Source organism: Hyperoodon ampullatus, assembly GCF_949752795.1.
Source record: "Hyperoodon ampullatus genome assembly, chromosome: 7".
NCBI lineage: Eukaryota > Metazoa > Chordata > Mammalia > Artiodactyla > Ziphiidae > Hyperoodon > Hyperoodon ampullatus.
Genome location: NC_136920.1, coordinates 39443487 through 39468410, shown reverse-complemented (window position 1 = coordinate 39468410; position 24924 = coordinate 39443487). Strand labels below are relative to the sequence as shown.

At 37.5% G+C, this 24924-nt stretch overlaps 1 protein-coding gene across 5 annotated transcripts in view; it reads right to left on the bottom strand.

Annotated features, from left to right (window-relative positions):
* Window positions 1-24133, bottom strand: part of SESN3 (sestrin 3) — a 77442-nt gene extending 53309 nt beyond the window's left edge. For all 5 annotated transcript variants that reach the window (XR_013810974.1, XM_079707406.1, XM_079707405.1 and 2 more), the window contains exon 1: window positions 23865-24133. Coding sequence is in view for 4 of the 5 variants with exons in the window: in XM_079707406.1 (XP_079563532.1) it covers window positions 23865-23942 (78 nt within the window). In the remaining variant the exon portion in view is untranslated. The remainder of the gene's footprint in view (window positions 1-23864) is intronic.
* Window positions 24134-24924: the final 791 nt, after the last annotated feature.

The following is a 24924-nucleotide window of genomic DNA, read 5'->3' as shown; positions in this document are numbered from 1 at the left end:
GGACTTGTTGTTCTCAGATATTTCTATTTAAAAATGTATTACAGATTTTTAGCTTCAGCATTAAGGATTACTAGGCCTGTCTATATTTGTGAGTTCTAATTTTCCCTAACGTATTTTTAGGGAGTTTATATAATCTTAGAGGTCTTCAGATACAGCTGTTTCTTCCCTAGAATGCAGTCTCCAAAAGATACAAGATTCTTCTCCTCTATAAGAAGAGCCACATGATCATTGCTATGCCAAACATGTATATAATTATCTGTACGTGCTATACACATTGTCTGATAGGTCAAGATGCCTCACTCAATTGCTAGCAGCTGGTGCTGGCTGTCTAATGGGTGTCTTGCTGCTTCTCCACATGGAGAAGAAGATGCTTTTGCTTCCTCCAAGTATGGCAGTGGGTCCAAAAAGAAGCATACAAATGGAAAAGCTGAAGCTGCAGATCTTCCCCATGAGTTTTTATTGTTTGCCCTTCAAAGCTTAATTTTACTTTCTAAAGCAAAGAATTTTTTTCCCTAGTTGTGCTCCAAACTATCTTTTCTCTAAGAGGAGTGTATTACAGTGGGAACAACTCTTGAGTTTTCTCAGCACAATTATATAAGTGGTTATAAGACCTAAGGATTAAGTTCACATGAGAAAGTACATTTCCAAATCAATAAAACTAGTCCAATGATAGTTTTTAGAGGATTTAAAAATGAATCAAATGGTGATTTTATGTTATACTCAAGAGCAGAAGTGAACTTAACGAAGTTGACACTCTTACCCATGTGAATACAATTATTTTAAATAACAGTTTGAATAGACGTGTGATTATTGAATCATCAGAATTTAGTTGGCAAATACTTTTTAAATAATTGTAAGGTACCAAGGGACATCTGTATTTCCGATAGCCAATGATTTCTTTTGTATTTTGTTAATGTTATTATTTGATTTCTCAGAGAAAAACATGAAAATATCAAATAAGAATGCTATATGGAACAGAGGGCCCAGTTTAATTTCATGGATAAGCCTTGAAGTAACATTTATTCCTTTAGCAGCAAAACATGAAATACAGATTCATAAGCCTTGAGTGGCAATGTTCTACAAGATTTTAAGGCAATGGGGTCCTTCTCTACAAAAGTTAACAACATTTTCCCCCCAAATAAGTGCTTTTTTCTAATTTAGAGAACAATATGATAGTGTTTTTCTTATTACAAATAAAAAATAAACAAAAGTGTTGCAAAAACACACATTTCCTCAGAGGAAAATGTAATGCATTATATTGATAATAGTGCAGCATCCAAGGCAGCAGGTAAATATTTAATCTCTTCAAGGCTCAATTTATTCTCTCATCAAGTGGGGATGGTATCTCAACTTCATAAGACACGCTATAAGGATTAAATGAGATAAGGTATGAAGAAAAAAAATCTAGTACTGTGTCAAGACTATAGTGGGCACAAAATGAAAAATAGCCCTATATTCAAATTTTACACAGAATTTCTGGCAAGATTTACTAATTTCCCTCCATTCTGGATTATGTTTTCCTAAGAGCTTCATTGAAAAATAAATTACATTATTGTTAGTACTATACTGCACCTCACAACTTGTGTGCTCTTCCCCCCTCTGTAGTTTTTCTTTTTTTCTCATTATAAAGCTTAACTCTTACTCATGATGGAAAATAAAGAAAAACACAGAGAACAAACAAAAATTCTTCATAATTTCTTCATACAAAAACTACCACTGTTAACATGGTGATTTCTATCCTTCCAATGTTTTTCTAAGCATACAAATGTAGATGCATAAATATAAATTTACTAGAGATCATGATTTTTTACAACTTTGTAATTTCCTTTTCCCCATAATTTCCCACAAATATAAATTTTAATAATGTTACAATAATAAATTATGCTTTTAACCATGAATTTAGGTGATGAGTACATGACAGTTCCCTCTGTGGCCCTCACAGGTGACATATTTTAAAGATATCTGTGATCTTTAATGATCTAATTATTTTTAAAAATCTACTGAGTTTCTATGCCTGATTTATCACATTTATAATTAGTAAATTTACTAAGCTAATCACAGTATTACAATGAATTAACTAAAAGCCAAGGGTAATTTGGGGGGAAAAAAAAGAGGATAACCTTTTCAGTTACAGTCATTCTGCTATAACATAACATATGTGCCCCTAAAAATTCACTGCACTGTGCAAAATCATGCAATAAAACCACAGGCTTATGGGGAAAGTGAGTTAAGGGCACAATACTAAAAAAAAATGCATCAGTTTTACACTTTAAAAAAGGAACCTAATAAAAAATAGTATCAAAGTTTCACACACATTAAATTGCTAAAAAATATATAAGCATTACAGTAAATATGGCACATTACCTTAAAAGACATCTGAAGATTGTTTATGGAAGTGCGTGCTGGAGGGCCTACAGCTTACGAGTTATGAAGCAGTGGAAGGAAGATGATCTGAAATTGGATGGAAAGTTGTGACACCAGATGTGGATGGACAGAGCTCAAAACACACTGGTTGGGCTTCCCTGGTGGCGCTGTGGTTGAGAGTCCGCCTGCCAATGCAGGGGACACGGGGTCGTGCCCGGTCCGGGAAGATCCCACATGCCGCGGAGCGGCTGGGCCCGTGAGCCATGGCCGCTGAGCCTGCGCGTCCGGAGCCTGTGCTCCGCAACCGGAGAGGCCGCAACAGTGAGAGGCCCGCGTACCGGAAAAACAAAAAACAAAAAACAACACACTGGTGAACTGAGGTGGAGGGTGAATGGTTGAGCAACATGTGTGTTTAGGGTATTCCTAGGCAGTTCAGGTCAACTGGGTGTGGTTTTCTGAATTCACCTAGTATTTCTCTTGGATGAAATTGCCCATAAGCAAATGCAAAATTCACCATCATGCTCAAATTATTCCCTAATACATCAATTGGAACAAATCTGCATAAATGTTACAGCAGAATTAACAGCATGTTGCACTGTGACACTACATCAGTGAAGCACAGCTCTCATTAAGACAGAAAGGAATACTAAAAAAGTTTATTATCCCTATGGACCAGACGACTCAAGACTACTTAATAAATAGATGTGAAATTGTTTTTATTTTTTTTTTTTAAAGTTAATTTGACAAAGTTCACAGGCAAGGTGAAGGCAATGAGAAAAACTCAAGTGTGGAAATTCTGCTTTTAATTGTCATATAGTTCATGATAAGTAATACTCTATAAATAAATACTTATCTTCCTTATATCAAAGATTTAGCCATAATAAAAAACAAAAGTAAAAACAAAACCAGGGTTAATTCAGGCAGTTTATAATTTAATTTGTATTATTTGAAGACCAAATCCACAGAAAAAGATACCCAATTTTATCAAGAAAAATGAGATGTTCTGATATCATTAGAGTGATAAAACAGGATATATATCACAGATAACCATCAATTACTTTCTGTTGTATAGTTAAAGTATGTTTTTAAAAATATAATGACAAATCACATTTGCAAATTCCAAAGTTGGAATCAAGTAAACCAGCAAAATTTCTATCACCCAAACGTTTTTTTTATATTTATAAGAAATATAGCTAAGTTACTCATAGAAACACTAGATCAGTAGACCATTCCCTCTCATGCTAGACAGAATAAAATCCAAATTATCTTAATATTTCTTCTGCTTTTAAAGGCTCTTAGAAGACAAAAACCAAATCTATTACCTCTCTTGATTATGACTATATCCAACAACTCTCAATCAAGAAATGCAAACATATTCACTTATATCAGAGTTTATAGATTTATAAAGGGAAATGAAATAAAATCATCAGGGCACATGCATGAAAACTCCTGACAACTAGTAAACAAACAAACACAAAAGCAGTTCACTTCTATTTACGAGATAGAAATGGGTGTAAAACATTGAATTTCTATATGCCTCCCTTTTATTTCTGGATATTGAGAATTTCTATCTAGGTTGAAGGAAAGTAAACCTATAAGACAACAGTTGGAGGTGTGGTCATCATAGTTTTAAGCAAGTTAGCTTGTGTACCTGATCTCCTCATCTACGAAATGGGGTTAATAATTGTACCTACCTCATAGGGTCGTATAGTGTAAAGCCTAAAATTAAGGCTCAATATTATGTGCTGCCTAGACATCTGATGAAATCAGGAAGACCTCAAATGGCTCAAACGCAAGTTCCTCTCCCCACTCTGCTCACGCAGATAACGTCCCTTGACGAAATAACCCTTCTTATCAAATGGACCAGGTGCAATTCCTGCTGATCTCTGAATGGCAGGTTTCAGTTCCCCACCAGCCATGGAATTACTCAAGCAAGACAATCACAGATTCCCACAGGAACCAGGAGGTACCTCACTTTCTTGATACTACAAAACCTCCCTCCCACGGCCCCTGATTGCTCACTCCTGAGTGTAACCTCCCTATGGCCTGTGTGGCATGTGGTGTTTTCTTTCCCTGGGCTGTGGTATATGTAACTAATAAACTGTTGATCTCACCTGTCCAGTGTTGAGTGTTGTTTCTTTGGTGATCCCCATGACCCAAAGCTAGGAATCCCTTCCTCACTAATGGGGTGAATAAAAGGCTATTGAAACAGATAGTAAAAACATTATATGAGCTAATACCTGTCAAGCTCTTAAAACAGGGCCATATTATCTATTACATGTGTTTGTTATTATTAGAATTATGCAACACCAAGTTCATAAAGTTCAGTGTAACTAGTCAAAGTGTTTAAACATTATCTAACAAGTCAAAGAAAAGATTTATAGAGTAGACTGGATTTAGAAAACTATTAATTGACTCACAGTAGTCCCTTAATTCAATATTTTGCTCAACAAATGACCCAGACAATTAAAAATGGAAAACAAAATTAGAAAATAAAGCTACTTTAGTGAGAAACACTCATTTACAAAATAATTGGTTATAGATACTCTATAATGTGATGATCATTTTCAAGAATTAAAATTTAGATTTAAAAAAATCCTTAAAAATGCAGAAAGTCATCAAGATCACATCACTCTGCCTTAAAAATAAGAACAAGTATTTGATATTTAATACTTGATTAACCTTTTTGTCGATACACTAGCATATTTGGGTGATTGAAGCTTTATTCATGCCTTCATAATTGTTACAGATAAATAATAATCTATGATTATCTATAAAAAGCCAAAAGGGTATGTTTTCCATTTTTACCTCCCTTCATAATAATTTAGAAAAGATCTTCCTTTCCAACCACACAGTAAGCTCTCTAAAATCTAGGTTATATTCTGTATTCCTTTGTATTCTTCAAAAACCCTAGAACATAAATACCAATTAAGTGACTATAAATTAAATTATTTCACAAATTAAGCATCTTTTCCTATCTTCAGGTCTTAATTGAAAACACCCCTAGATTAATATATAATGTTCAAATTACAGATTTGATACACTTCTGAAAATACAGTAAGTCTCATCTACCATACAGTATAAAAGCAAAAGAATACAATTGCAGCTATCTTTTGAATTCTAGATTAAAGAGAAAAAACTAGTTTTCTGATTAAATATTAGTATGTACATAAGGTTCTTAAAGGGAAATCCTGGAATGATTGCTATGATAACATAAAGGAATATGGTACAGAAACAGCTAGGGTACCTTCATTCATTTTCAGATTGTATACATCTGTGTCTACATATCTGAGTTCTCATTAGCCACCTACACACACGTTATTATTCCCTTGGCAGTTTATCTGTAGCTTCGATGGATATCTATTAAATGCATGAACTTTTGTTTTCATCTCAAGGCATCTTCAATTTACCATCTCACTTGGATTTGCTCTCAGCACTATCCTTCACTTAATTTGCTCTACTCTATTATTTCAAAATGCTAATAGCTCTTAACATTTTTATAAAAGACATATTTATTGTTAAAACAAACAAAAGGCAATGAAGAGAAACAGATGGTAAAAATAATTTCCAGTAACCTCACTACCCAGAAACAAATACCATTTATTTTGGAGTCTCTCCTTCTGTATTATCTTTTTATTTTTTTTTTAAAAAGGAAAAACCTAATATCCTTAAAAAAGGTTTTTATTCCACCCAATAACCTATTATGGACATCAGTTCACATCAACACATAGGTCTACATCCTGAGAGTTGTTTAGTGCTCCACTGTATTTATGTCACATAATTTGTTTAATCAATTCCCTTGTTAACGGTAACATCAGAGTATTAAGTATTTACTGATGATATATATATATATTTTTTTCCGTCCGTGGGCCTCTCACTGTTGTGGCCTCTCCCGTTGCGGAGCACAGGCTCCGGACGCGCAGGCTCAGCGGCCATGGCTCACGGGCCTAGCCGCTCCACGCCGCGGCATGTGGGATCTTCCCGGACCGGGGCACGAACCCGCGACCTCTGCATCGGCAGGCGGACTCTCAACCACTGCGCCACCAGGGAAGCCCCTACTGATGATACTTTTAAGTTGAGAGATGATTCAACTGGAAATTAACCCCATTCTAAGATAAGGCTTTGTCAAGGAGGAAATGAATACAGAAAAGGACAAAGGAAGATTACAAAGGATAATGTGGTCTTACTCTTTAGCCTCTAATATACAGCACACTCCTGACATTTACGGAAGGCTAGGTGGCCCAACAGTGAGAACTACAGGGCTTTACCTCTTAAGTGGGTGTGGATGCAAGAGGCAACAAGGGAGGTGGTTGCCAGGGAAGTCTTTTAACAGGAGAAGTAATGCACAGATCCCCAATTGTAGGAACCAGTTAGAAAAAGATGGCAGAAATTGTTAAGCTTTTATTTTTAATCTTGTCATTGTTTCCAGTGTTTCAGAGATAATTCTGTTTAAATACAATCAAGAATGGCCCATAATTTAGTCACTATTTTTATTCCTTATGAGAATAAAATTACAGCCAGACCTAGGGAACCCTTTTTTCTCAGGGACCCAATTCTAATCTTATATCTGAGCTCCTCAAATTTTCTATTAATCTGAAGATAACAATTATCACTCATTAATTAAGGGAAGGAATTGTTGTATAGCATTTTGAAATACTCAGACAAAAAGTGCTATGTAAAAAAAGATGTTATGCTAGCGTAATCAGTCATGCAATAACTGACAGGAAATAGTCTCATACCTTAGTTTTGCTGTACTGCTATTTTAGACCATGAAAATGCCTTTTAAAATTTCCTTTTTTATAAGTCTCAAAGTCAAAAGCTGACTGCCCATTGCCATGGAGACAGTTCTATTTAAGGTACTACATTAGTCCTTTCCTCACAGAAGGAGGATAAAAAAGTGGTCAATAAAAAAGCATCGATCTCCATGGTTTAGAATTAAGTCACTAAAAATGCTTCTTGGGCAGCCAACACATAAGGGAAATTTGGGAGTGGGCTAGGAGGGGGCAATTTAATACAGTCCATTATTTTTCCTGAGTAAGAGCAACACAGGTTAAATTTTAGTACTAAGGTAGAGACAATATGAAGAAAACTCCCATTACCTCAAAATTAGATGCAACAAAATAAAAGTACTTATATTCGCTATCCTAGATGAACTGCAACTAACTGGAACTATCTTTCCTTTTCAAAGAGCAATCTTCTATCCTTTTATCTAGGGCCCATGTGTAATATACATTCCTTAAGTTTGTTTCATTTTAATTTTCAGGCTTCCTGACATTCCATTTGTAACTGAAGAGTAAGCTACCAGTTTACAGGTAAAAAAGAACACTCATAATTTATATACATATTTAATCTTATCTAAGAGACTCAAAATAATTTTAAAAAGACAATGTGGCAATTCTAAATCTGTCTTTAAGACACATATATTCATTTCTCCTTCTATTTAAGAAAAAAATGTCTAAGATAATTTATTTTCCATGAAAACTTAAAACATCAATCTTCCTTGCAATAAAAGTCACCTAAGATGATAAAACCCATCAGAGTCTACCAGTGTTAGTGCTAAAACACCTATTTTTATGTAGACAAGCAATTCCAGGAGATATTTTCACTTGATTTCAGTCATAAACAAGTTTCCAAAACCCATCTCTTTTTTTCCCTTAAGCTGAAGTTCAGAATCTAGCAACAATATAATAACATATTTTTCTCAAGGTAAGAGCAAATTGTACTTGAAAGTCTCAAATCTGTATTTTTAAAACAGGCAAAAGAAATCTTCCTGATTCTAGAGCTGGTACTTGCCATTATTATCTCTAAAGAGTAGAGCTTTAGAATCAATTTAATTGGAAACAATTTCCTCCTTTACCATATTTCTCAAATAATTGATAACACATACTGAACATAAAATGGGTGCATAAATTTTGATTTGTAGAAGTATTTAGATAAGAATCCTAGACTAGTAATTTTCAATCCACAGAGTGCATCTGTATCACCTGAGGGGCTTATTCAAATACAGATTGATGGGTCCCACCTCCAGAATTTCTAATTCAGCGGGTCTGGGATGGAGTACAGGAATTTGCACTTCTAACGAAGTCCCAGGTGATGCTGATGCTGCTCGCTCCAGTACCACACTTCAAGAACCATTGTCCTAGACCTTAAACAAACTCCTTAGATTAGAGGATTGTTATTCCTTGTTAATAAATTACTTCAATCTTTCCCAAAATGAACCATTTTAAAGAAAACAATAGCTTCAGTCCCTCGGGGTAAACAGTAAATCATAGCAATTTGGAAAGGCTATTAATTCAATCAAGACTATGTTAATTCTTAAAAAATTGCTATCTAGTGGTTGGATAACTGCTGTGACGTTACAATGACATTCAGGAAAATAAACCCCTGACCAGCAATAAATGGCTTGTGTCCCCTGTGAATCCTTGAAAAACAAGTATTTACTATTAAATTGTGCAGAGGAACTAGTACTTGAATGTAAATTTTTCTTAGAAATAACTGTAAATCAATTATGACAATTACATGTGCTCCAGAAAATGTATATGTATCGAGTTTCTATGAGTCCCATCTAGCTTTTCCACTGACTTACATCTTCATTTTTAGAAATCCTTGATCTTGGATTGATTGATCCAAAACTGACAGCACATTATGTTTTAGTTTTCAAGTGCTCTGTCAGATAGTTAATTACCCATAAACACTAAAATGCATTAAAATGACTATAAAGATAGAATAAAAGGAAATGGCCTTTTTTAGTAACAATGCACACCTCTCCTTTTTTATGGTCATGAAATGCATACCTGTCACTAAAAAAAGTGATTGACAAGTTAGGAGTTCTAGAGGACAAATTACTTCATTTTCATGACATCAGAGTGCCTTTCATGAAACACAGTGGTTGGTTAAATGCTAAAATTACTAAATGCACACTGCCACACAGGTTCAAATTTTACTGGCACTCTAAAAGATGCAACACCCTATAGCACACTGATGGCAGGAACCTGAGTTAGTTTCCTACTCAGTAAGAAATTGTTTCTTTAAAATATCTGAAGTTAAATGAACTTATCATCCAGGTATTCGTTAATTATAAAATCTTTCCATTTGCCATGTGACAAATATGTTCTCTGCAATAGCTTTGATCCAGATCATTAGTAAAGGAAGCAATAGAAAAACACATAGATGTCATGTACTTACCTTGAGAAGTTTAACGTCAATTAAAAGTAAAATGTGTTCCATTAATATTTGCTGCTTAGACATTATGGAAATTTGTTTTTTTTAAACCAAGTGCCTCAGATTTGTGATTACTTTACAAGACAGAAGAACAAGAATGATCATCCGTATCAACAAATGGGTTATGTACATTTAATTCTCCCATATATAATCATAACCATATGCAATCATAACAAGAGTTGGTCAGTAGAACTCCCTACCAGATCTAGTTTGGAGGACACATTATTAAAATGCATAGTTACCGTTTTTCATTTCAATGAAAATTCTGAGTGACTGACTAGGTTTGAATCTTGCACATTGCACTAGCTGCGTCATTGCTCTGGGTATCATTAGATCTCAAGCATGGAAAATATCATATACTGATGCTTTTACAAATGTGGGACTTGGATAAATGGTGCCATATTATATTCACTGATTAAATGCTCAGTGTGAAATTTTTAAAGTTCATTTCCATAAAAAGTATTTTGAATAGCTAATGAATTTCCAGGTTTAAATTATTGATAGCCATCACTTCTACTCACCAGAAGGGTTTGTTTCCATGGAATTATCCTCCCCTCACACACACCCTCCAACACCAACATTCACATATCTCTGCATTCAGGTACTACTCTTGTCAGCTCTGGAGCATGTGTTCATTTCATTTAATGTTCTTGAGTGCCTCTATGTGAATGTTGGTTGAGGAAGGTAGATAAGGAATTAGGACTTTAATGGAATAAGACAGAGTTCAACTCTTTAAAATTATTTACTATAAAAACTACAGGGCTTCCCTGGTGGCGCAGTGGTTGAGGGTCCGCCTGCCGATGCAGGAGACATGGGTTCATGCCCCGGTCCGGGAAGATCCCACATGCCGCGGAGCGGCTGGGCCCGTGAGCCACGGCCACTGAGCCTGCGCGTCCGGAGCCTGTGCTCCGCAACGGGAGAGGCCACAGCAGTGAGAGGCCCGCGTACAGCAAAAAAAAAAAAAAAAAAAAAAAAAACCCAAAAAACTACAATGCTTGTTGCACTGCCAATCTGTAGTCATAAGGAATGTCTTGGAACTACTGTATATTCTCTTCATGTGAGACCTCAAAGATAATATGAGTAACAGAGCTCTGTGATAATAACACGGGGACTCTGGCCAGTACAAAAACAGATTCTTAAGTGATTAGTTGTGCACTGTGACATATCAATCCAAACAACTCATATTAGATTTTGGAAAACTCTCGAAATGTAACTTTAATTAAAATGTTAGCCTCTGTAATACTAATGGCACTTCCACTGAACTCAAACAAGGTGTGACAATTTCAAGAGGTAAAAAACACTCTGTTTATAGGTGCTAAATGACCTGACAAATGTGCTTTCAAGTATATTCAGTATCTACAGATTTTTAAAGTTTTACTTTGGATCCATCCAAATTACATGCTATCTATCCAGGTACTAAATAGGCAGGTCATTCCAGTTAGATGTTTTTACAAATGGTCATGTTTATTACATAGTTGGCTTTTGATTAATGAAAGTAGATAGAATTACATAGAAAAAACTTTTTAATAGGTCTATCAGAAAGGTCACCTAACCGAGATCTCTGATGCAAAATGCCTTGCACTGCTTCTATACCAAGAGATCAGCAAACTTCTGACTGCTGGCTAAATCTGGACTGCCACCTCTTTTTCTGCTGCTTGGGAGCTAAGAATGGGTTTTATATTTTTAAATGACTGAAAAAAAATCAAAAGAATGTTCATGACGTGAAAATTATACAAAATTGCAATTTCAGGACCCCTAAATAAAGTTGTATTGGAATAAAGTTGAATCCATTCTTTAATGAATTGTCTATGGCTGGTTTCACAATACAGAGGCAGAAGTGAGAAGCTGTCACAGAGACAGCTACTTAGCCCTTACTTTGAGCCAGCAAGCCTAAAATACCTACTATCTACCCCTTTATAGAAACAGTTGCCACACATGATCTATACTATCTGCCAAGGAAGGGGCATAATCTCGAAGATCTCTTTGTGAGATCCAGGTGTGTGTTGCGACTCATCACATTGCTTAGGCAAGAACCCTGATGTCCTCACTTGGTGTTCTTTCTGCGTCTAACAGGCAGGGGCACTTCATGTCTGTTGAATGAATAAATGAATGAAAGATATTCACAAAGTATGTGAGTGGTTTATAAATGCTTACAGCCTTTACATTTCTTGCCTGCTTAAGAATATGAAAGCCATTAAAGGGTGATAGCATTGAGACACAGAATGAGCGTTAAATGGCAATCCATATATTTTTACCAAAAAAGGAAAATTCTACAACCCTATTTACCAAAATATATATTTCCCCTCATTTTTAAGGGCACTAAATATTAAATAGGTCTCTTGCATAGTCAAAAGAATACTTATAAGTTCATGTTAATCTTGGGTGCTCAATAATCAATGTACTTTGTGTAAAGAATATTAGAACCTAGACCTTGTAGTCATTTTAATAGTTGTACAATATAAAACAATTGATATCTCACAAGATTATTAACTATATGTCATACTTAAAAAAATAAAACTATAACACAAATAGGATTCCACACTCCATCTGAGAATTCATTAATTTCAAGTAATATATTATACAAAAAAGCTTTGATAAAAGAATTTGAGCATTACTTGGGGTTTAGTGCTAAGGTACCTTTAGCTTAGGTGACTTTTGTTTTGTTTTAATTCTTTTTGAGGGGAGTAAATTTGCTGGGCTAATTTGTTTTCTTTATTAATTTATACCAAAAGAATTAAGATACACATGTTAAATTCCTAATTTCAAATAAAAAGGAAACTTGCTGGGGAGTTAAAATTGATTATTTTTTTTTCATTTATATTACCTTAAAGACAACAATGGGTAGTAGAAACAGCTTAAAATGCACCATTCTGGACTAGAGTCTTACTGAGCACAAAGTGAAGAAAGATAGGCCAGCTTGATACTGGCCCTCGGTTATGTCAACATCCTGATTATCATACAATTTTTATCCCTTCCATCAACTCCTACTTGAATATTGGATGAGACTGAAGTCTTCTTATTAGACACAACAACCAATAACCAAACATATCCTCAGAGTGAACATATTAAAAAATATTTTTTGTCAAAATCATTACCTTTCTTAGTGTTAAGCATACAAGTTAGGAAAGATAGCTCCAGTGAAGCAGTTACTTACGATTTCACAATGTATCTTCCCCTGGAAACAATGTTATACCTAGTAGTTAGGTTTCCAGCCTAATCAGTAAATGGCTATTGAAAATACTAGTTACATTAATAGCACTGCAGAACCTAACTAGATATCTTAACTGTATTTCTATAGAAAACTTTCAAGAGTTCCAATTAACAAAGAGCAAAACCACGTCTTCCCACAAATCTCTCTCCCTTTGTAAGACAAAAAACTCTTCTGTAGACACAGTATTGTAGGGGCGTTGGTAGGGGAAGGCCAGTGGAAGGATGAAGTCCCAGGGTTTCTTCATTTTCTTTCATCATCATTGTTGCCTTAACACAGGAAGCCAAAATGAATAGTGGAGGGACTTCCCTGGCGGCACAGTGGTTAAGAATCTGACTGCCAATGCAGGGACACGGGTTCGATCCCTGGTCCAGAAAGATCCCACATGCCGTGGAGCAACTAAGCCCATGTGCCACAACTACTGAGCCTGCGCTCTAGAGCCCGTGAGCCACAACTACTGAGCCCGCGTGCCACAACTACTGAAGCTCACATGCCTAGAGCTCATAATCCGCAACAAGAGAAGCTGCCGCTGAGAAGCCGCACACCTCAACGAAGAGTAGCCCCCACTCACCGCAACTAGAGAACGCCTGCACACAGTGACGAAGACCCAACGCAGCCAAAAATAAAAATTAATTAATTAATTAACTTAATAAAATGAATAGTGGAAATAATCATTCATGCTACTTTGTATCTTCATAAATTAATTCTTAGTTACTGCAAAAAAAAATTTACCAAAAAGTGAGAATGTTTCCTAGAGGTCCTCTTTATGAGACACAATACGTAAAATGTTTCTCACAGTGTCATTGGTCACAGACATTGTAGCAGTATTGAATGAATCAATGTTATTGAACTAATGTATGACTGCTTGGCAAAAGGAGTCGGTCAAAGTTTGCTGGGAAATTAGGAAAAATATATCCTGGGATAAGAATGGTCACAAAATTAACAATAGATTTACATAGATAAAACAATGAACTAGATAGGTCAAAACTGTTCAATGAGAACTTCAATTTGATTCTCATTGATTTAATCTTATAAAGAGAAAAAAATACATTTTTCATGTAAAATTAAAGTAGTAGAAAATATCTGAACTTGAAATCACTCCTATTAATCTCAAGTAATCAGGTCCTATTGTTTCATTAATTTTACGTTTTCTGAATCTTGTACATAAAGAAAACATGTGGAGTACAAGGGAATGCAGTGTTTATAGCTATATAAAGAGCCACGCTTTGTGGCCTTCCCTGGTGGCGCAGTGGTTGAGAGTCTGCCTGCCGATGCAGAGGACACGGGTTCGTGCCCCGGTATGGGAAGATCCCACATGCCGCGGAGCGGCTGGGCCCGTAAGCCATGGCCGCTGAGCCTGCACGTCCGGAGCCTGTGCTCCGCAATGGGAGAAGCCATAACAGTAAGAGGCCCGCGTACCAAAAAAAAAAAAAAAAAGAGCCAGGCTTTGGAGTTAGACTGGTTTTAAATCCTGAGTCTGCCACTTATTGGTACTATGATTTTAAGCAAGTAACTAAGGCTCTCTGAGCTCTAGTTTCTTCATCCATAAAGTGTGAATAATAATTCTTTATAGGTTTGTTGTGATGATTAAATATAATAATACACATGTAGGGCCTGAATACTTAGCACAGTCCATGGCACATAGGTGGTATTCAATAGAAGCTACTATTGTTATTGACATTATAAAATGCATTTCAAAACTAAGAGTTACAGTCTCAGATAATTACCATAATCTTCCACAAAATCCAGTTTTAGTTACCTGTGAGGTAAATTTGACCTTTCTAATTCTGCATATATCTAAAAAAAAAAAGAAAGAGAGATTTCATTTCTTCAACTGCCTAGTTACATCCTTGCAATATAGGAAGGTGTAAAAATAAAATATGTATCTAGAAATGAGAACATATACCTGCGGTACAAGTAGCTATTAATTAGTAGAGAAAGTAAGTCTTACTCAAATCTATACTTTAAAAAATCTCTGGTACAAGAAATAACATGGCCCTAGTCAGCCAGTTTTACACTTGGTCATACTTACGCATATGCTATGTTCAATACATTCTTTGTGAAACATAGGTAAAATGGCTGTCATTCCTTATTAGCTTTGAGCAGCAAAATGCAACCCACCACTGAATAACCCATAATATTCATGTGTCCCTTAGCGGGGCAGTATTCTGGCCCATAGACCAATAAACAACTTCTGGGAGGATCTAAAAAGTAAAGGCTAGCTAAGAGGTAGTCCAGGCCTATGGAGAATTCTCTGGTTAACAGTTACCAAGGCTGATCTCCTTGGTGGCCAAGGAGATCACAGCTGGCTTGGGAATATTCCGAAGTAAAAGACTTGGGGGAGGTAGAAGAGGGAAAGGCTTAGTCAGAATTCTCTGGTGAAACAAACCTCAGGAGGAGACCTGCAGAGAAATTGAGGTTTAAAGGTTACTCCTTTAAAGTAGCCTTCCCTTAGAGAACTCCAGCAGATTCCAGGAGATGAAGCATGTGTCCCTATCAAAGAAATGGCCATTTTACATTTCTGAGAGAGACCAACTGCTAAGGCCAGTGTCCTGATCCTTTTAGTGAACTAACATTCTTGCTGCCTATCAGAACTCCCTCCAAAAAGTGGTAGGATATTTAATCGAAACATTCTCATGGTCACAAAGATGAAAAAATAATTTTTGTTATTAAACTTCTCAAAGTGTTCAGATAAATCTTATCAATAAAGAGGACAAAATATGGCTATAAAGAACAGACAAATCTTGGAAAGTGAGAAAAGAGTTGTCATTTTCTTAGCTAGATTATACTGTATTCAATATAAATGTACTGCCAATATTTGCTAAAAATAAACTTTCCATTAACCTGATCCAATAAGAGGCAACCTAGTAGGGGAAAGATATATATAAATTTTAATTATAATTCAACATGCAAAGTGCAATAAATGCAGTATACTTGACTAGCATGGCAGTCCAGAAAACAGAAGAAAAAAAAATTTGAAGATTAGGAAAGACTTTTTAGAGGTGTCAAAGGTGTTAAGAAAAAATTTGAACAATAGAAATTCTACATGTTAACTGTAGGCTTAGATGGTATAGGATAGATATTTTCAAATAGTTTATACATCTACTCATACATTTAACATAACTGTTAACACAATACATGACTAAATGTTTTGGCTTGGCAACGTATGTACTGTGTATTGTGAATTCCACCTCCTCCCTCTATCCCCACTCCTACCACAGTGATGTCTAATGGACAGGTCAGCTACTGGTAGTCATTCGTAGGTCTCAGCAGATGTAGTCAGATAGATCCTTATGCCCATGCCTTCAACACCACACTGAATTACAGGTAGTTGTTGGCTGCCATAGCTTTGTGTACAGGGTAACACCCCCTCTCCCAACCACACACACACACACACACACACACACACACACACACACACAAAGTGGAAAATGCCCTATACCTTAGAGGGCTGCAATATTTAGGGACTTCCACATTCAGAGCTGTCCTATCTCCTGTCCACAGTAGTGGTTTTCTTGTTCTTTATTGAAACAATCTAGTTATCAGTAGTCTACATTGATACTCCTCTTTCTTCTGATTCTTGTCCCTTCTTCTGTTGCTTCTCCCACACTTCTCAGCTTTCAAGAAAAAAAGGCTAACCTTGCTACTCAGGGCCTTTCTTTCCTTTTCAGCCAAGAACCAACCAATTAGAGCACAATGGACATAATCTTTGGATCTGACCATTCTTTAGTTGTTGCATAGTAAGTACTAAGGAGAGCATTCCTTTAGAGCCAAAGAGCTTTGTTTTTGTCCATCCCCGGTAAAGGGATGCTCACAAAACTTACAGAAAGATATCTCTAGCTAGTCTAAGTCTTACTACAGCTCTTACTCCACTTATTGGGTTACATCCCAATAAATCCATCAAGTCAAAAATATCCTAGGTCAAAAATGCATTTAATACACCTAGCCTACCTTAAATGTGCTCAGAACAATTACATTAGCCTACAGTTGGGCAAAATCAGCTAACACAAAGCCTACTTTATAATAAAGTGTTGAATACATCATGGAATTTATTGTATACTGTACTGAAGGTGAAAAACAGAATGGTTGTATGTGTCTGGAATGGTTGTAAGTAAATTGGCTGTTTACCTTCATGATCACATGGCAGACCAGGAGCTCCACTTGCTACTGCTGCCCAGCATCACAAGAGAGCATCATAAAGCATATCACTGGCCCAGGAAAAGATCAAAATTCAAAGATACAGTTTCTACTGAAAGCCTATCACCTTTGCACCACCATAAAGTCAAAAAATTGTAAGTCCTCAATCAAGGACCATCTGTATTGTGGTGCTAGATAAGCTTCTAAGATGTCACTGAAAGGTGCTAGGCAGCATCTGCAAGTGATCCCCACATAGAACAGAGATGACTGGGTTGGGTTTATCTACATTTTCTGCCAGTGATATTAGCCTTTTATTTCCCCCATAGACACTCTAGAGAATTACATGTATATGCAACATACACTGCTGTCAGGATCTCTGGCTCAGCAGTTCTCAAATGTTTTGGTCTTGGAACTCCAAAGAGGACCTCCTCTTGAGGTCCCCAAAGAGCTTCTGTTTATGTGTGCAGTATAACTGTCAATATTTACTATTGGATTTAGTGTAGAAGTTAAAACAGAAATTTTTGTATGTCTATTAATTCATTTAAAATAATAACAAATCCACTACATGTTATCATGGCACATGTTTTTTATAAAAAATAATTTTATTTTTCAAAACAAAAGAAACAGAAGAGATTTACATTTTTGTAAATCTCTTCAATGTCTGTTTAATGTAAGACAGCTGGATTTCATATCCACTTCTGTATTCAATTTGTTGTGATAGGTTTTGATTGAAGGTATGGAAGGAAAATCTGGCCTCACACAGATATTTAGTTGGACAATGCAAGAGATAATTGTGAATATTCTGCTTTGATACTACACCAAAACTTGACAAGTAGAGCTTCTGAAAGGTGAGTCACAATGTGGAATCTGAAGCCCAATCAGGAAACTTAACTTTCTATATTATATTAAAATTCATTTGTCTATGTTGTATTTTGAATGGATTTTTCACCCATGCATGATTTTGATAAACAGTTTCTCAAAAATGAGTCAAGTGATTCTGAAAATTCAAGGAAAACAACTGACAATATTCATTGGCAGTGGTAAAAAGAATGGTCAGATGGCAAAGATTATGTCCATCGTGCTCTGATTGGTTGGTTCTGAGCTGAAAAGGCAAGAAAGGCTCTGAGTAGCAATGTCTTCATGCATTGGTCATTTAAAAGATACTGGCTCATTGAGTCATGCAGATCTTCCAAATGTTGACACATTTTGTAATATAATATACTATAAAAAAAAAAATCACACCCATTAATCACGCTTGCTCTCAAAAGGAGAACCTTTAAGAACTGGGAAGCTTTCAGGCTAATGGTGACAGATATACATTTTCCAAAATTCGAATTATTCCTTGAAAGCTTGAATTTTATCACTGGCAATAAATACTGTCAGTGTTTTTCCTTAAATTTTCAGGGTCACATTACTCAATCTTAAGAAAATTGTTATCAAATATCCAAGTTTGACAAACCAAAGTTTGCCTAACAGGTGTTCTTTTAAGTAAAAATGGGGTTCATTTTAAAAGTGGCTAGTTTAGCCGGCAACTAAAACAACTGCACAGATTCTTTCCCTAGAGACAACCAGATTACTGTGCAGTAGAAGCACATAGTATACTTCTCATCACTCAAGGGTCAGGATTTAACAAAATTTAACAGTGATTATTGTTTGTTGCCACTACCTTGAGTTACACTAAGGGGCCAGCGCAGTTTTACCTCCACTGCTTTTGCACAGTGAAAAAAGAAATAAAGTCTTGTATGATCATGAAGATGGTTTTGACCTCCCAGGCCCGCTGAAATGGTCTTGGATACTCCCAGGATCTGAAGATCATATTTGAGAACTGTGCTTTACCTTGTTAAAGAATTAACCAAACTACTGTTAAAGAGATAATAAAAATAGCCAAGCTAACTCTTCTCCTTCCCCACCAGTTGATCTGCAATAATGTGTCAGAGAGTGGCTAAAAGTCACATTTCCAACTAATATTACCTGGAGAGTTTTAGGTACCTATAGGCATTCCACAGATGCTGAAGCTGGGGGGTGGGGGGGATGGATATTCCCTGATGGCCTCAATACTACAGGGGACAATTTGAATGTAGTTTTTAGCTTATTACAGAGGCGGTATTAAGAATTAAATGGACTTCATACGAGTTGTATGACAGAGTCCATGCCTTTAAAATTTTCTCAGTTTACGAGAATCAACTGATAATGTGAAAGCACTGTAAAAATTGTGAAGGTCTACCCAAACATAAGTTATAACCCAGTCCCTTCAAAGGGGAAAAAGAGGATGAAGAGATCAGGAGAAAAAGATTGAGACATGTTTTTACTTCCAAGCTCTTCTCCTAAATTAAAATAATTAAACATTCTTTGCTTTACCCTAGATTTGCCCCGACTTCTATTAAGCACAATCATCCTTAACTCTTAGTCTTTTCAAACTTAATACCAATATCCCTCATCTGCTGAGGTGTCCAAAAGGCAATTTTATTTTATTTAATTATTTGAAACGTCAAAATCAATGCATTGGATTACTATTTAAGGAGGGGGAGGGGTAGAATATGCAAATAAAAATCAGTATGTTGATCACTCTAATTAAAAGCATAATATCTTTATCTCTCACTTACAGGCAATAATTAGACAAGACAGAAAAGTGAAGACTAACCAAATTACTCTGTATGTATTGAAATATATTGCCACAACATACAAAAGACCTATTCTAGGAATAGGGAAAATACATAGACTTGTTTTTCTTATATTTGTAGTTGTACTTTATGGCTTACAAAGTACTTTAACACATATTACCTCTCTCTAGCTATGCAGCAACCTGCAAGGCAAGTAGAAATGATGTACATTTTACAGAGAAAACTAGGCTGCAAGAAGTTAACTAACTTGCCCAAAATTCAAAGACCTATCAAAGACCTAATGATGAGCATATCTTGTGACTCCCAGTATCACCACATTTGCAGTTATATTTTAGCAGTTTATTTATTTGGTGGTGGGGAGGTTATAGAAGCAGTAGAATCCCTTTACAAATAAAACCTTACATTAAATCTGGACTATGAAACACATAAATACACAAAAGCGTTTTTATAAGTGTTTTAGTTATAAATGAACAATTACTGATAAGTTTTTCTCACAAGTGAAAATTGAACATGAGTAGATATGCACAGGAAGGAAGTTTTTTTAAAGGCCAGTGCCTTCATAATCAATGACAATCTTTCTGAACAATGTCTTATTAACAAAAATGTTCAAATATATGTACAAAGGGAGCAGAATAAATTTTAATTCAAGGCCTGCACAAGAATAATCTTGTAACAAAAGATTTTCGGGTGGTTGTATTTTTAAATTATAATTTTTAAAAGTACTTAAAATTTAATCCAACTCAAGTACTTTTGAACACTGAAGCATCTTAGGGCTCCGTAAAAAGCAGTCTGAAAACCACTGCATAATGGCTTGCTGTCATAAATTCACTGCTTGGTCTCTGTATAGTTCATTTTCAGATAAAACTAAATAAAAAAACTACTTTTGACAATCAAAAATATGTACATAAGAAACCTGATTAACCAAAGAAAAATACAGCTACTCATCCACAGTCAAAGCAATACCATTCTTCTGGTTGAACCATATAAAACTGCTATTAACTGACAAGTTTGACTATAAAAATGAGGTTCATATGGCTTAAAGTAATATTTCCCATTTTATTTTCCCAGTCTCTTCACTCATCAAAAAGTTGTCAAAATAAGCGATCATATAAGCAAAGGTGAAAACGTGCAATATCCAACAAAGATAAATCACTGGAACTACCTAAACATATTAAGAATTATAAAATGGTAAATCCTCAAACTTAAAGTGCAGAGTTTTATTCACTTCAGTAGCACTAACTGCTCAATACTCAAAATACATTGTAATATGCACCCTTTTATTTATTGGAAGACGAGTGGACTGAGAGTTACCTACCTTTCTTAATGCAGTTTGGCACTCCACTTTGAAATTTATCTAGTTGTCAGTGGAATTTCTTCAAGTAAAATGTATTACACTTCACAACTCATTAACTTTTCCAAAGTCAATAGAAACATTTCCTCTTTTATTAAAACCTTTATTGAACTATTTTTGATAACAGATCAAGTTAGAATAAGTAAGAGTTATAGATTTGAGGAGAGTTTTGTTTGTTCATTTCTTTCCCTATGTGGTTTACCTCTCCATTCTTTTTACTGACCTAAGGTTACCAAATTAGGTATATTTAATACGTGAAGAAGTCTCTTTTTTTTGGAAGACGCTGAATCAAAATTATGAAGGTACTTCTAAGAATAAATGTAATTCTCATACAATATACAATTAAATTTTCAGATGTTGGGTTGAACCAAATTATTTTCTTTGAAGGTGAATCCAGTTCTTTTTGAAGTTCCCCCCAAATTCAATACACTGCATAAATTAAGCCACTTAGAGAAAAAGGTGTCATGCCACATAAATAAAGGTAACACTTCCCCCATCATTAATGAGGATTATAACAGCAAAGAGTAATTCACACTGGATGTGCATGATTTTCATTCTTCCATCATGAACTGCACTGAACTAAAATTCAAAATGCTGTGACTCACATGGTTATTACTGAACACTTTATTAAGTGGAAAACACAAGATAAATCCAGAGAATCCCATTTTGAGCATTATAGATGAATTTTGCTTAGAGTTATATACTTTCTATCAAAAAGAAAACCATTTATTAGAAAACTCTTACATGCTATTTTTAGAATGATGAAGAACTTAAAATGCTAAACACTTGATATCTTTTAAGAGCACTTAAGGCACTCTTAAAAAGCTACAAATGTTTGCCAAGTCATGCCATAACTGGCTCAAACAATCCCATTTCCATCTAAAGTTATTTCATGCTACTGCATGAATCAATATTAAATACCTTGGAGTTACTAAAAACTGGGAATTAGCAGAGGTGTGCATAGCAATTATAAGATATGAAAATGGTGAATATCCATTTTCCATATACTACCTCTGTCTTTTAATAATAGCTAGAAATGAGGATGTTCCTTCTAGGTAAATAGAAATAGTTTCTTAAAAGCTAAGAGAAAGATATAAAGATGTCTTGAAAGCTAGCAAAGGGTCATGGATCCACAGCCATGGTTCTCTCAAAAGAAAAATAGATTTTGAAACTTAATACTACCTCCAAAAATTTAATTAGTCCACCAAATTGCCAGAGCCATTAAAAAAAATCCAAAAAATCGTTTTTCCCTTATTCAGTTAAAAAAAAAAATTAGCTGTTTTTTTTAAACCAGGCTTTAGTTTAATCAAACATGTCTCAACAACACTTTTTTTTTATGTTAAAGACATAACATCACTTTTAAAGTTGGAAAATCATCATCATCATTTTTTAAAAAGCTAAGTTCAGATGCCATCTGGCCCAGAAGTGAAAGAGTTAACATTCAACTAAGCTGCTCTGCGCTTCTGATCCATTACATTTCTCACGAGCTGCCCTACAATGAGCTGAGCAAGTATCAACTGTAATTTGATCCCAGAGTTTATGGAAAAAAATAACTGCACATACTCAACATGCACATTTAATAAAAATCTGTTTCAAGAAAAACATATCCGATAAACACAATTTAAGGCATATTTCACTGTTTGATTAACTTCAAATATGCAACCCCTTTGCTTTCTTCGTGCTCTCAAATAAAATGGGGGGGCGGGGGGGGAAGCAGCAGCCCTACTGCAGGGAAAAGAGGCTTGAAAAACAACTTTGATTGGCACTTGGCCTGACCCACAGAGGAAGAAAAACAGTTTTTGGACAAAGAGCGCAAATATTTGAGCTTGCTTACTTACATGCTTTCTTTCTTTCTTTTTTTTTTTAATATATAAAGAACAATCCCAATTGAACTGTATTTAGAGAAATTGACTAAAAACGGTGCCGTATTCATCTTAGTCTTTCAGTCCCGACGCATTTGCACAGCTCAGCAATTTTAATTCATTTGTACTGGACAAACAGAAGCACCTCAACTACTGTTTCCACTTAATGAAATGTAAAAATAGAGTCTCGAGAAGAATAAACTGATTATAATATTACCCAGTGGCGGCTGTTAAAGTCTGATTAAAAGCTTTTCTCGGTCTAAAACGACATCTTTTCACAGCCCCCTCACCCCACCCCCCTTTAACGGAGCGACTAAGCCAAGTAAGCTAAACAATACTGGAGTAAACTTTCTGTCACTCTGGGAAGCAATAAGCTGATTGTGCGTCTGATTTTTCTGGAGCAACACCGGGGGGGCTGGGGATGAGTAAGTGCTAAAAAGGGATAACTCACGTCCACCTCAGTCTCCACCTCCCCCAACCCCAGCTTGAGAAACTGTAACGTCGAATAGCATTTCCCATGGGCATAAAGTTCAAGCTGCTTTACCAGTTCCTTTCAGGATCGAACGGCAGCCACAAGACGACCATCCAAAGAATGTAAAAAGGGAGTGTTCGGGGAAAGCGTGCAAGGAAGGCAGAAGCAACCGAATAAACAAAAACAACACCCGCAAGAGTTAGGCACAGCAGAGAGGGAGCCAGGTTCCTCTGGGCCAGACCAGGCAGTTCTGATTTCACACCGACCTCCATCAAGAGCACTGGGAGGAGGATCGAACAGGTCCGTCCCTCCCTCCGCCCTGGGAGCAGGCCGGGGGTGGCAAGGTAAGGAGGTGAACGGAGGAACAGACCACAGGCCCCCCCGCCACCCCCGCGCCCCCAAATCCCCAACCCCTGGGGACTAGCGTCTGTCCCGGCAGAGATCAAAAGCAGCAGCAGGCTAAACACTCCACTCTCAACCCATGCCCCCTTTATGGGTCTCGGCGTAGGGAAGGTGCCCCGGGATCCCTTCGAGCCTTGCTCCAAGAGTGCGCCCCGGGGCCGAGCAGCCCGAGCCGCGGCCGGCAGGAAGCGCCCTTTTCGGGCCGGACCCCAGGCCGAGCCCGTACCTTCCGCAGTACTTTCCGGCAGTTGGTACAGAGCAGGTAGTTGGCGGCGGACGACGGGCTGCTGCTGCCCCGGTTCATCGTGGCTGCGGGCACCGAGGGCGAGGGCGAGGGCGAGGGCGGGCGGCGGGCTGGGGCCGGGCTGTCACTGCGGCCGCCCGCGCAGCTGAGGGGCCGGACCGTCCCCCAGCCGCCGGCCGCGCTTCAGCCTCAGCGTCCTCCGGGCGGGATGTCGGGATGGGAGGCGACGCCCCGAAAGCGAACGGCTGCCCGAAGCGATCACCGCGGCGGCTGTCGAAGCGACGGCGGAGACGGTGGCGGCTGCTCCTCACCGGCCCGTTGTTCCACCCGCCCCCATCCTCCAGACCCCCGCCCCCGCCAGGCTAGGACGAGCAGCCGCCACCGCTGCCGCTGCCGCCGCCGCCGCCGCCGCCGCCGCCGCCGCCGCCGCCGCCGCCGCCGCCGCCGCAGCAGCAGCAGCAGCGCCTCAGTGCGGCCCCGCCCCCGCCTCCCCACCACCTTCACCACCTCCACGCTCGGGCACCGCCCCCTCCCGCCAATCGGACCGCTCCAGCCACGCCCCCCGGGCGCTAGCCCACAGCCAATGAGCAACTAGAGCCCGGCTGGGAGCTGCACCGGCCAATCAGAGAGGCCGAAGACGCCTTGAATCTCTGGGCAAGTTAAGTTTGTCTCCGAGGCTCCGAACTGAAGGGAGATGGCGGGTTAGTTAGGTAGTGGGGTGGGAGGGAATACAGTGTGCTGCTCCACCAGTAGGAGGAAGGGGGTGTGTCATATGCAAATAACCCCGTGAAGCCCAGCCCCTCCCCTAAGACAAGGCACAGCCCCTGGTCTAGATCTCTGCAGAAATGGTGAGGGAATGAGATAAATAACTGGGAGCTAGAGCTCGCTAGTGGGTCTAAGACTGAGCTAAATATTTCCTGATTTCTTGAGAAAGAGGGTGGGGGTGGGGGGAGCTGAAACGTTCTTACCGTCAGGGCAGTGGTTAGGCTTTCTCTTAACCAAAATCTTAGCTTAGCTGTAAAGAAGACTGCAATCACGTAGC